General features: G+C 40.1%; 1 protein-coding gene across 2 annotated transcripts in view; it reads left to right on the plus strand.

Moving 5' to 3' along the window:
- hmcn1 (hemicentin 1) overlaps positions 1–14,063 on the plus strand; it is an 89,463-nt gene that overhangs the window by 30,624 nt on the left and 44,776 nt on the right. For both annotated transcript variants that reach the window (XM_031313892.2, XM_031313891.2), the window contains exons 10-20: positions 674–795; positions 4,460–4,729; positions 7,594–7,735; positions 7,918–8,045; positions 8,451–8,564; positions 8,776–8,934; positions 9,676–9,867; positions 9,956–10,051; positions 11,377–11,504; positions 11,609–11,753; positions 12,852–12,964. In XM_031313892.2, coding sequence (XP_031169752.1) covers positions 674–795; positions 4,460–4,729; positions 7,594–7,735; positions 7,918–8,045; positions 8,451–8,564; positions 8,776–8,934; positions 9,676–9,867; positions 9,956–10,051; positions 11,377–11,504; positions 11,609–11,753; positions 12,852–12,964 — 1,609 coding nt within the window. The remainder of the gene's footprint in view (positions 1–673; positions 796–4,459; positions 4,730–7,593; positions 7,736–7,917; positions 8,046–8,450; positions 8,565–8,775; positions 8,935–9,675; positions 9,868–9,955; positions 10,052–11,376; positions 11,505–11,608; positions 11,754–12,851; positions 12,965–14,063) is intronic.

The following is a 14,063-nucleotide window of genomic DNA, read 5'->3' on the forward strand; positions in this document are numbered from 1 at the left end:
CCCATTTTCAACCTGTTTAAAGTCAGGAGATTCACACATTCGTATGGCTGTTCCTGAACTGTGACATGGGATACATCTTTTAAAGTCTTAGCCACCGTTTAAGCATTTCAGAAGATTATTTCAGCAACATGTGTTTGATCAGAACTGTATTTGTTCAGCGGCTTTATGGGTTGCCGTTCTACTACCTTACCAGTTTTGGAAAGCCATCACTCATTTTCAAACTGGAAATGAGCTCCACAGATGCACTGCAATGCATGTTGTTAGATGGGGCCGATGATGAAGCGGTTGCTCCTTCTTCTCTCTGCTGAGAGTTTGATGATGATACGATCTGTTCAATCATTACATGCTGAGAAACCATATCACTTACCCCTTTGGCCAATGACCAGTCATGCAAATCTGCAAATCTATTGATAGCTTCTAAGAGATATCTCTCCAGCAGGCAGAAAGACAAACAGAATGGATCCAAACTATGCTTCCTTCCCTCCTTCCAACTTGGTTTGAGCTTAAAACTTGCATATTATGTTTCCATCTCTGCACTCCTGTGTAAATAAATCTGATTGGATTTTCACCAGATCAATGGATGTAGTAGTTAGTAGGAGATCGAATGAATTCAGCATTATTCTGAAGGAATAGTGAAGCTAAAGATACTGAACATTCTTCCTTTTGATTCTAGTGAGTCCGACAATGCATTGTGGGAAATAGCACAGGTAACTCTGAAGGATGAGGGCTACTACGAGTGTATTGCAATCAGCAGTGCTGGGACAGGAAGAGCTCGCACCTTCTTGGATGTATCAGGTAAGCACAAGACTCATTCACCCTGTCACAGTTTGATAATAGGCAATTTATTCTATCTATTTGGTGATTTACTTGTAATGCAATAATTCCATTAAAATCATAATTACAAGCAGACACAAAATGCTGAGGTCCTCAGTAAAGCTAAACTCTCTGTCAGCACAAATCAACTATGTTGACTAATACAATGACATTAGTAACCATATTGTTAAAAGAAAATAACTGAAGCAAAATTAATTTGAAGAATATGAGACAAATTATGTATTAAGGCACTATTACAATATGTCAGAAAGACTCGCTACATAGACAGCAGTGTTGACTTTTGTCAATGGACTGTAATACTGTAATTTATGTTAATTAACAGTGTATTGTGAGCTACCCTCCATCACAATGTGTAATGAGCCAGGACCGTCGGACAGAAATGCTTAGGGGCTGGCAAGCATTAGACTGTCAACAAGTGTAATTGGTGTGTGATGGATTGATTTGCAGGGCAGTGAGCAATTTAAAGTCCAACTGAAATTGAATTGCATTTTTTGTCTGCACTTTTTTGTGTTCTCCTTTAAGAAAAGAATGTAAAACCAAAAGAGAGATTTTTTTATTTTTGGTTTCGTAGTGGCACCCCATAGTTTTGCATTAAATCAGCGAAATACTGTTATCCGGTATCCGTCTATATAGCTGTGTTCCTGTTCGCTGTCTGCCCCTGACATGTAGGCTGCAGCGCAAAGTTAGTTTACTTTGTCTCTCATTCCCTACGGTGTAGCATTGGCACTCTGGCAGCCTGCCAGCTGCTGTCAATCAAACACAGACACCAACAAGCCAATCCAGCCATCTGAGACGAAAAGGAGCAATTCTGATATTTCCCCAAAGACCTTTTTTCTTCCATTTATTAATAAAAACTGTTAACAATACATTTAAAAAGCATGTTGACATTCTTTTTGACAACAAAAAGGGATGGGAAATGTGATTTCCCTTGGACTTTTAAGTATCATTGTTTTTAATGAACTGTATCATGTTTGGAAAATAATACTTGTATAAAGACACAAAATACCTTGAGTGAAATGGTGCCACAAGAGGACGTTTATGTCATGCTCAATAGGTTTACATACACTCTCGGTCCCACCAAATCATACACTTACACTACTTATGGACATATGTTTGGAATCCATGTGCCTGTTGATGTGGGTTGAATTTCATAGGGTTCAAGGTCTCTTGCTGTGCATCCCAGCAGAGAACTTGCATGATGGCAGAATTAATGTAGCTTTAAGGAAAATTTGAAAATATGGTATTTTTGTGTGCCTGATTTGTAAAGCAATGGGCTGTAAATATGATGTAAGCTGAGAATACATATAAAGCTGTAAATAAATTCCAGGCTGTGCACAAAGAACACAGTGTAGTGATAGTTTAGGTCGGTATACTGTTGCTCGTGTGCACAGTTTCAATACAACAACAGAGCTTAAATACTCACAGGTCACCACCATAATAAATGCATAACAATTTATGCATTTTATATTTTCCCACTGAGAAATTCATAATCTATCTAATAAATTACGTGGGAGAGTGATTTTGTGATCATCATGATGTCAAAGCTTTGAGAACAGACAAAACCAGTGGGATCTAATGATTTACACCTTTAGTTTCACCACTGGGCAAAAATTTATATTTGCCTATTCAAAAATCCTCTGTAGTGCATTTATTTTTCAATCTGAGCCCTTTCCATTATGAGACCCCAGAGCTGACACCACATAAGTCCTAATGCAGTCAGTAAAAGGCTCCTTGTCCAATTTTTGCTTTCCAAAAAACGTTCTGCTTTGTGAAATTCACTGGAGTTCCATCAACATGATGAATGTCAAGCCGAAAGGAAAAAGGTGGAGCGCAGAGAAAAAGAGAGCGTGAGGTAGTTGAAAGACACTTTGTGAAACAGAAGAAGGAGAAAGGGAGCCAGGCAGTGATCTGTGTAATGTCTGAGCGTAATTTATTACTATAACTCACCCACTATGTTTGCAGTACAAAGGTGCAGAAGGGGACTTGGTTTGTTCAGCTTTTACCTCTTACGACGTCTCTAAAATTAGATGAAAAAAATTCACCTCAGCCACAACTCCAACCTTTGTCATTGGGTCAGTGATATTTGGAACAGGAAGACAGGCCTCCACAGTTTAGACTTGAACACAGAAACATACACATAATACCCACTCAGCTGCCAAATTTATGTCATCCTAATCCCGAGGAGCTGTGCTGAAATCCCCAGCATCCTTGTATCAGAGCCAAAGCCTCTGCTACCTCTCCTCGCCCTCATCTACTCTTTCTCTCCCCATTTCCCTGCTTTGCTCTGGCTCACCCTTGAAAAAGATGATTGAAGACACACTGAAAGATTGTGTTGAGAAGAAAGACAGAGATAGTGGAGATAGCAAAGATAAGATACATGTAATACCTTTATTAAAAGTTAAGAAACACACCCAAACACACACTGTAGGTGACAGCAGAGCATCATAAAAGGGTTAGACAGACATCAATATGCTGATTTTGGTGATGAAATATGGATAAAATAACATTGTATTTACTTTGTATGTTAGTATTTTACTGTCATAAAGTTGGTCGACTTGTGAGAGACAGATTAAATAAATAATGGTTAAATTGAAGCCATAGATGCAGAGATATCAAATCAACATTATACAATGTCTAAAACAATGTTTTCTCAGGCTGAGCAGTACTAATGATGGTAAACTCACCTTTATGTATAAAATCAGTGGAATTCCCCTTTTAAGAATTCCTAATTTAAAGGTGCCGTAGTTAGGATTGCATAGATCCAGGACTTAGCCAAAAAATTTGAACATCGACAACTTCTCAGTCCCTCCCCCCTTTCCGCTAAAGCCCAAAATGGTCTCCTAAGCCCCTCCCCCCACAAGAGAGAATGAATGCGTGTGCATGAGCAGTGATTGACACGCAGTTAGACACCCCCCCCTGGCCCTGTTTGGTGCATCTGAACAGGGAGCGGTGGATTTTTGCAAATCGCACTACAGGCTGTAGGTGGTGCCAGAGTAGCCGGATTGTTTTTAAAATTACCTGCTTCATGTAGTTCTACTCGAACATAGGGTCAGTTTCAGCAAATATATAGTTTTATAAGGCTTACCTACTGCACCTTTAAAAATTTCATGCGTGAGATTCACCTACTATTGAAAACTTTGAGGTGAGTTTTTGTGTCCAATGGTCTAAATCAATGTTTCCCAACCTTTCTGGGAAGTGGCCTTTTAAAGTGAAGTAATGTCTACTTGTGACCCCTTGTCACAATTTCAAAATGTCCAAATGTCCACAATTGTGACAACAAACATAATTTGTGTAGCAGAAATGTTTTTTCCCCATCATCTCCTAACCCCTCACATTTACCTTGAAAACTGTTGGGGTCCTGACCCACAGTTTGGGAACAACTTGTCTGACTCAAGCAGAAAGTCAAGTTTTGGCACGAAGAAAAATACATTTAGGGTAAAAACAAATGCTATAGACTTCTAAAAATGAAATGAAAAAATGCTCCCCATGACTGGAACATATTAGATGTCTCTCCATACTTAAGTGTTAGCAAGAAAGTAACTACTTGCTCTGAATTCCTGTCTAGCTTTCTTTATGGTGTAAAGTTCCTGGCAGCTGTCAACAACATTATTCCCTCATCCTGCAGAGCCGCCTCCAGCCATCACAGTTGAGGGTAATGTAACTGTGTCTCCTGGCTCCAGTGCTGTCCTCACCTGCCATGTCGTCAGCACGGTCAGCTTCAACCTCACCTGGCTAAGAGGAGGTCAGGATGCCCGTTTGGACCCACGGGTGCACATCTTGACCAACCTTTCGCTACAGGTGTCCGCTGTGACCCCAGATCACTCGGGCTGGTATGAGTGCATCGCTATAAACGAAGGAGGGGTGATGGCAGAGCGAATCTACCTCACTGTGCAAGGTGAGGAGTGTGTGTTTATATCTGCATGTGTTTAATATGATTCTGTGGTGTAAGATCAGAAATGTGTGAGAAGTGTTATTGTATATAAGTTGTTGCCCGTGTTCAAATACACATCGCCTTTCAAAAGCTCGGACTCCCTGGCTACAGTTGAACTTTAATCTTGTTGCTGGTGTATGTGTGTGTACTTATGTACTTACGTGTGTACTTATATGTTTGTGAGACTTCTGAGTGATTTACAGCCTGGGGGAACAGGACTCTTGCCAAACACAACCCCCTTCCCTAATACATGATCATCTCCCAAGTGCCCCTACACTTCTTTCCTCCCCAGCTCCCTATAATTCACCCTAATGCTTTATGGGACGTGTGAAAATTATTTATGCTTGATACTTAGGCAGCTCTAAAGTACAGTTTTTCATCTTCAGACAGCTCTGATAGTCCTGTTCCTAAAATTTCACTGACACTGAATCAGGAACACTTTTTTGTACAGAGTATTGCTGGCTATCTGACCAGCACCACAGAGTAGCGCCCTGTGCTTGGCCAGGAAATGCTGATGTATTACAGCCACTCAAACTATAACTATAATCCAATCCAAATGAACATCCAGTATTTACTTTGTTATACAACCATCAGTCCCAGAGTCAGTCAGAAGTTAATTCAAAGACCATATGCTGTTTACTGTCGCCTAAATTCCTCCTTGTATGTGTCTTGCCAGGTCTTGATGCTTTGAAGCAAAAACATGTTATTCTTTCACTTTTAGAATAAAAAAAGAAATTATTCCACTTCACCTTAAACTGACTATTTTTCTTGACCTAATTTTGACAAATTGGAAAGTTAAGTGTGATTTTGGACCAAACAGTTGCCTCTGCAAAGTAAACCTCAATGACACCAATTAAAAAGTTGCAGGTTTAATACCAGTGCTGCAGACAGGTTTGAAGGGCGAACTCTGTCATTTGGCTTGTTTCACTGAGTGATGAGTTGAAAAGTTGACCCTTAAACATTTCCCCTGGTATAACTAGACATTTTTCTCTTTTTATATCTCCTCAAAAGTGCATAGTTTTTCATATTTTATCACAGCTTTCTTTGTTATTCTTTTCTTTAACCAATTTCTTACTGCTTCTTCATTATTATTGTTATTTTTGGTCTCATCTCTTTCCCTCTCTAATCCAGCTGTCAGCAAGCCCTTGGGGTTTCCTAATTACCCCCTGGTCATTCTTTTCCTAGTTATTAGTCTCACTTTGAAGTGAGTAAAGTCTGTTGACATCTTACAACACTTGGACGGAACACAGTGGAACCACATGCCAACAGAAATATGATGAAGTAGAGGTTTCTAGCTGACTTTTTATTAGACAGTACAAATTGACAGAAAGGGGATAGAGAGAGGTGATGACACACAGGAAAGGGCCTCAGGTCGAATTTAAAACCCAGGCCGCTGCCAAGAACTCTAGAACTACTAGGTGAGCTAAAGGTTTTCCCTAGATGCACAAAGTTAATGAAGAGAAAAGGGGGGATAGGAGGAGGATGCATTGTGAGTGGGAGTGAATGCTTGTGAGTTGGAGTGAATGCAGATGAGTGGGGGAGGAAGAAATAGGGAAAATCCGAGCAGGTGATGAAGGGAGTGCTAAAGACAGGCTTCTTCCTGCTGCTACTCAGGGTAGAACAATGTGTCTTCCCTCTCAGGAACCTCCTTGTTCCTGAACTCTGAGGTGTCCCTGCCCCCCTCAGGGCAGGGTGATCTCGCGAGTTGTCTTGTCGTACTATCAGCACAGTACATCCTTAGGCACTGCTAAGAATCATAGATCAATACAGTGGCAAGTTGAGGTATTTCAATTTGTTTCAAGTCAAGGTTGTAATATATCAAAAGTATTACCTGTAAATTTATTGTCAGCATTTGGTAAATGCATTGTGTTTCTTTCAAAACGTGGCATCACTGATGATTGAAGTTGAAGCATCAGTACAAAAACTCTAAATATTCCTTCTCACCTAGTGTACTCAGGTGTGTCAACCTTTTGATCCCGTGTCTACTGGCCTTCTATCACCACAGCATTTACTCAGTCAACACAAGATCACTGTCATATTTTGGTTTATAGATGGCTTGCAAGGAATAACAACTTTGACTTACTGTCTTCCTTCTCGTTATAGGAAAAAAGTAGATCCCTCACAATAAATCCCTCACTGGCATCTTAGATATACACAAATCGGAGTTTTGTTGTTTTGGAAGTGTTTTTCTTTATTGTTACAACTAGTTCTCACATTGTATTTTCTACACTTTGGAAAGGTCAGAGACTTGGAGATATTTCTAGCAGTGGGAATAGAATAGAGAAAACACGCCCTTGAAGTGATGAGTTACAGTACACATCATGAATCAATTGGAAAATCTTTTCAGATTCCACAGCTTCTCCTGGTCTGGATTCAATAGTCCTCCCTGTTTTACCAATGAAGAGGAAATGAGGGTGAAAGATATGCTGTGAAACATTATTAGTTGTAGTAACAGCCACCAGCCGCCTCTTCTTGCTACAGTAACAAAAGTTTATGCTCTGATACATCTTGTGGCTGAGCCTAAATTCATTCAGGGTTATGGAAGAAGTTCCTCACTTGCATATAAAGGTCCAAATCATCAGTGACATCATCTTAGGTTTACTAATATGTAACAATATTATGTATCTAGATTTTATGTGACATTTCTCAAAGCCAATCCTTAATGATGAAAATATTTTATTAAATATTTTCACATTGAGAAAAGAAGCCCCAAAACACCTTTATATTACAATATATTAAGTGAAACGAGTGACTGAATTAGATGGAATATTGATTAATTGATTAATCTGGCAAATTTGTATTTTTGATTCCCTTCTCTTTTCCTCTAGAGGTGCCCAGAGTTTCAGTAGAACCTCAGAATCAAACCTTTACAGCAGGAGGTGAAATGAGGATCAGATGCTCGGCCAGGGGCTACCCTCCACCCCGTCTGGTCTGGACCCACAATGACATGTTCATCATTGCATCCAGCAGGTGAATTCATCTTCTTTCACATGAATAGATTTGAGGATTTTATGTATCGTAATTGTGTTTGTGTTTTATGATGCGTTTCACTTCTTCTCTCTCCCATTTGTCCACTCCCACTTCCATTTGCACTTTTTGATCATGCTGAAATGTCATGAAAATACTGAATTGTGTATCTTGTGTGTGTTCAGACACAGGATGACGCCTGATGGCACATTGGTTATAAGAAACATGGAGAAAAAGGATGGAGGAGTGTATGGCTGCCTGGCCAGCAATCTGGCTGGGACTGACACAATTACCTCCATCCTCACTTACATTGGTGAGTGCCACAGTGCAAATGCATACATCCATCCATCCATCCATCCATCCATCCGTAAGCTCTATCCTCTTATCTTTTAGAGAGCCTTGGAGGGCTATAGCCAATCCCAGGTGACATTGGGCAAGAGTACACCCTGGACAGGTCTCCAGACAATCACAGGGCTGACACATAGAGACAGACAACCATTCACACCTACAGTCAATTATTAGAGTCGATAATTAACTTAACCTTTATGCCTTTGGAGGTGGGAGAAAACCGGAGCACCCAGAAAAAAAATAATAAAAAATAAAACAGACATTAACTTTAGCTGCACTATGCACATCCATACAGTATGTACTGCATTTCAATTTGCACTCTTTGTCATACTGATTTTCTGTCTATTGTTCCATAATTCTCCTTCCCTAGAATCTCCTGTGGTGACAGTGGCTTTGAGTGATATTCTCATTGGCATTGGAGAAACCACAGTGATGGCCTGTTCTGCGTCTGGAATCCCTCAGCCTAACATCTGGTGGTACAAAGGTAACTGTGAAGGAAGGAAGTACAACAACAAAAAAACAACATTTGCACGTGCTGGACAAAAACAAAGAAAAACCATGAACAATTATTAAAAGTTCAGTGTAGAGCTATATTTTCATAGAAGGATTGCGTAGTTTGCTCACATAGCCTACCTATAACACTTTTAATAACCAAGCTGATCACAATCCACTGTTGCATTTGTTCTCATTGCTAGGTGATGTCCAGTTGCATTCATCATCATTCTTGGACGTGGATGCTTTAGGAGGTACATTGACAATCAAGGAGACCCAGGATGTTGATGCTGGAGAATACATCTGTGTAGCTGTCAATGCTGCTGGCAGCTCGTCGGGAAAGATCTCTCTTGATGTAGGAGGTAAGAGTGGCACCAAGTTTAGTTAACCTGTAACAGCCCTAATCAGTTTAATGAACCTATAATAAGGACAGAATAAATAGGAAGATTGCTACTTGTGTAGCCTTACCATAGCTGTGAATGTGAGTTTGGTAGAAATGGAGTCATTGCTTATTTCTTGTGTTGCAAGGTAGCTGTTTCATGGAATGCATCTTAGACCCTTAAACCCTAAACGGTCAATGAAATGGGTGTTATGGCTCACAGTATACACTAGTGTGTAATGTCTGTTTATAATGAAACAAAGGCTGCTTTGGTGTAGTTAGTGAATGATGGCGTTGCAAGGCCAAGGACAGAACGTGTCTGGTTTACACCTAAACAAGGTTACACAGGGGTGTGTCAATATCGTGTGCAAGCTAGACTTTTGCACATGTGTAAATATATCTATATAATAAAAATAACTGAAATATATAACACAGTACAATGCATACCCAAAGGTCTATATATCTGTTGCAAAGACGACATTTGCATACTTCTGCCGAATCAACACATATAAAACCCCAAAATGTTCAATATTAAATTAATAAAAAAGACATTGTGAAACAAATAATCACATAAATAAATAGTGTAAAATATATACATGGGAACACACCGCCGGCGAGGCACCGTGAAACATAGAGTTGTAGTGAACAACCAAAGCTTTTATGATGGACAGCTTGATTGTCCGCACTTTTTTATCTTTTCCATCTTCAACCTTGATTGTTCCAGCCGAACCCAAGTTCACCCGAGAGCCATCAGATGTGGCGTCAGACATCGGCTCCAATGTGACCCTGCTGTGCCTCGCCCAAGCTCACCCCGAACCACAGGTCACCTGGAGGAGAGAGGATGGACTTCCAATTTTCAACAGGCCCCATACACATGGCATTATTACACAGAGCAGCGGAGCACTACATATCAACAGTTAGTTTTTTAGTGGAATATGTGCATACACATTACACATGAAAATGCTCTACATTGATGCCTAAATACATATTCCTTTTTCTCTCAGACCTGTGGGTGGAGGATGAGGCAGTATATATCTGTGAGGCTCACAACCACTTTGGCAGGATCCAGGCACAGGCCAGAATCACAGTGACTGGACTGGGTAAGTGCAACATTTGAGAAGTCTTGCTTCTCTGACTCTCTGTCAATTTGTTTTTGTCTATTCCTCTAAGATCAAAAAGTAGTGTCACTTCAAATGAATGCTAGTATTCAGAACACCTTTATTTCTGAAATACAGCAGGCATTGAAATTTGCTTCTGGGCTCTCTGTGATTAATTATTGATTAATGTATTAACTTTTCAATCCCTAAGAGGAAATTGATAATGCTTTGAATGTCATAAGTTTAGTGGGAGGCGAAGGAATGCCGAAGTGTAGCTGAACTGAAAAAGTGCTCAGATAGGCATACCTTTAAATGCTTTTGCACTTCAAAGACCTGTGGAGCACAAAATGCATTTACACACTCACACATGCTTACATTACATTTGGCTGAATTTGCAGTTTACTGAGTTGTCCAATCAAAGAGCATATCTACCTTCCATGTCAAGTACATTTTCTAAAACAATATACAGTACCTTTGAGTGCCTACATCTGTCTGTACTGTATGTCCTTGTGGATGTGTGTGAGTGTGTGTCTCCGTTTCAGTCTTTACATATAAGTCTGAGTTAATTAGCACATTTCAGTGGGTGTGTTTGAACACATGGGCCTTGTTAAACACTGTTTCTATTTCACCGTTTTCTTTACAGTGGAAACACACTGAGCTCTTAAATGTGGGCCAAAGGTTAGAAACCACAGACCCACCCAGATGACATATATTACTGCCCCACTGCCCCCATTTCCCTACTGTGTGTGTGTGTGTGTGTGTGTGTGTGTGTGTATGTGTGTGTGTGTGTGTGTGCGAGTGCGTTCCTGTGCGTTCCTGTGTGTGTGTGTGTGTGTGTGTGTGTGTGTGTGTTTGTGTGTAAGGTTGTGTTCCCAGGCCAGTCAGGGTGGTCGTCAAATTCCCCTTGACGACACCGTTGTCTATCTATCACAGCCCCCACAGATGACATCAGCATTATGTGTGTGGTGTGAACACAGTCAAACCATAAAGACAAATGTGACCATTAAACGTATGTACAGGTATTCATATGTCAGGGACGAAAGGGGTGTGATGATACTTTTAGCAGTTGTGGAAAATGTATACTGCATGCTGTATTGTTGATGTCGAAGTTTTAGCAACCAAGCATTCCCAATTCATCATGTGTGTGTCTGTGTGTGTGTGTGTGTGTGTGTGTATGAAAAGGCTGCTACCCACATAATGTACATCTCAACAGTATCAAATAGCTTAATAGGATTTTTTTCAGCTCTCTGATATATATATATATATATATATATATGCTTAATCCTTTTATTGAATACTTTCCTGTCATCCTTGCATGGTGTCTGCAGTCTCGCCTGTCATTGCGATGAGTCCGACTGTGCTCAGTGTGATCGAGGACCAGCAGGTGACTTTGCCCTGTGTGCTTTTGGCTGGGAATCCGCTGCCTGAGAGGCAGTGGCTACATGACTATGGCTTGGTGAGGACACAGAGAGAAAATGTACAGTATTTAAATGTCTTCTATGTCTTCATTTATAATAGCCATGGTTTAATTTGAACCAATATTACCTACAAATCTTTCAGGTGACCTCAGACCAGTTCGTGACAGTGAGGAAGGACGGCAGTCTGCATATTGAGAGAGCCCGGCTGGAGGATACGGGTGACTACACCTGTTTGGCTGAAAACGTTATTGGGGCCACCAACCATACCACCACTGTCAACGTCTATGGTAATGTACATAAATGTACATACAAACTAACTATAAACAGAAATGCATGTGCATGAAAATGAATATGGAGAAAATTCTGTAGTTTAGTCTTTAAGGTATCTTGTGGAGTTTTTGAGCACATTCTGTGTGTTCTATCAGCACACTCACCTGAACAATAACGTACTGTATGTGCAGGAATTGGGGAAATGTATTAAATGTAATGGATTGTGCATACTGGGACACTTAATGGAACTGAGCCATGGTTAATGTTATTTATCACATGTGCTTTTTCTTTTTCTGCTATGACAAGTCAAAACATCTTCTATGAAAAAGGCCTATTGTAAATGTTTTATTATAATTAAAATGACCCCTCTGTTTTTTCTATTTCTTTTATTCTCTTGCCTCATCCATTTCTGACTGCCCCGTCTAAATGTCTCCATTACACGGCAGAGCGCTCTTAACCCATGAATAGGATTATCTTTGAGGTTGCATTAAAACCAGGAGCAGCTGAGGGTAATGGCAGAGTTTGGAGCACAGTGAGAGGGGGAAATGTGTTCTCCATTTACACTAACGTCAGCCATTGCTAGATTCTACCAACTTAAATAGGAATTGTACGTAAAAGAACTGACTCCCTCATGAAATTAGGTCAGTCCTTTTCAGCTGTACATACACAACACACTGAAAATGTACACCATGTAGGTCAGTGTATAGTTACATTTGTCATAACCCATGAAAAATACTTTCCATAGAGCCGACATCATGCAAAGTACATGCAAAGATGCAGATAGAAGACCACCATGCAATACTTCATATTGTGTACACTGTGGGTGATTTTGTTGTTGAGTTAAATCCAGTTTTTCATCTCCAAGAAGATGTTCCAAGCCCCCCAGGGCTACTCTTTTCTGCAGATTCCCGGGATCATGACAAACAACAAAAACAAGACAGATAGTGAACAAGAGAGAGAAAGGACAAAAAAGTGAAGAATAAAATAAGAGACACACACAGACAACCAAACACACACACAGAATATACAGAGAACACTCGATTTTGTAAATACTTTATGAATGTATGTATGCACAAATAAAAAACATTAGACTAACTGCGTCTTATTTTTTCCAGTAATTCCTACCATTCAGTATGGCCCTCAGGTGTTCAGCACAATTGAAGGCACACCCATCACTCTGCCCTGCCGAGCCAGTGGAGTACCCACCCCTAACATTACCTGGGCCAAGGTATGTATTGGCATTACCTCTCAGAGTATAAAGTAAGCCAAAGTAAGAGCCACTACTCTGTTTGCGGTGGTGTGCTATTTTCCTGACACTGAAGGCTTTCACACTTTTTCTCTCCATAAATGGCAAAATAATAAGAAACCCCATGAAAAGTATGTACAGTAGGTGAATCAAGAAAAGAAATGTTTCATCACATTTTGGCCAAATATCACCAGAAGAGACTCCACAACATGCAGCAATAGGAAAGCTCTATTACCAGCAATGTCTTGCCATTCCAAAGTCATAATTTCTTTACTGACAGCAAAAGGCATGAGGCACTTTATGATGTCTTAACTCACAAACTCCCACTCATCCACAGATACACCTCTTGACTCTTTACTTGTAAATTAATGCTGTTATGCAGCTCATTTGGAGTGGATATGTGGACTATTTGTCTTCATGTAGTGTGGCTGTGTAGTTTTGGGCAGAGATAAACTCAACTTAAAGTCCAGATGCGCTGCTTCAACTACAACGGAATGGCTATATATTTTTTGTACAATACTTACTCTATTAATGGGCTCTGGCAAGACAATGGCACATTCTAGGAATATGTGTATACATGAATGTGCCTCATGTGCTGCTCCATGAAATCAGCTCTACCTGTGTCCACTGGCCTGGACAGTGTGCTCACTGTCTTTACATGTGCCCTTTTGTGTGTTAGTGTGTACTATAAGCCACTGTGTGTATGTGGAAAGCTCCTCCCTGTTTTCCATCTTTTACACTAGTTTTCTCGGCGTTGTAAAAGCGATGCTGTTAAAATGAACAGGGCTACAGGGACATATAAAACTAGACCCTGCTAAGTTTTGCACCAGCTCTGACGATGTGGTTCTCTCTGATTCCTTTGCTATTCTCTATAACATCAGTCAAGTCAAGTCAAGTTAGTCATATCAGATCAAAAAGGACAGTCCAGAGATGAATCATGATGCACAGACTTCACATTTGCTTTGTGTTTTGGTGTATTTGATTGTATACATATTAACATTTTTATTCACAGCCTTTTCATTCAACAGCAAAAAAAAATGTTACTCAAATCATAAATTTAAGAATGTAGGTCAAACCACAC

The sequence above is a fragment of the Sander lucioperca genome, chromosome 11 (genome assembly GCF_008315115.2).
Source record: "Sander lucioperca isolate FBNREF2018 chromosome 11, SLUC_FBN_1.2, whole genome shotgun sequence".
Taxonomy (NCBI): domain Eukaryota; kingdom Metazoa; phylum Chordata; class Actinopteri; order Perciformes; family Percidae; genus Sander; species Sander lucioperca.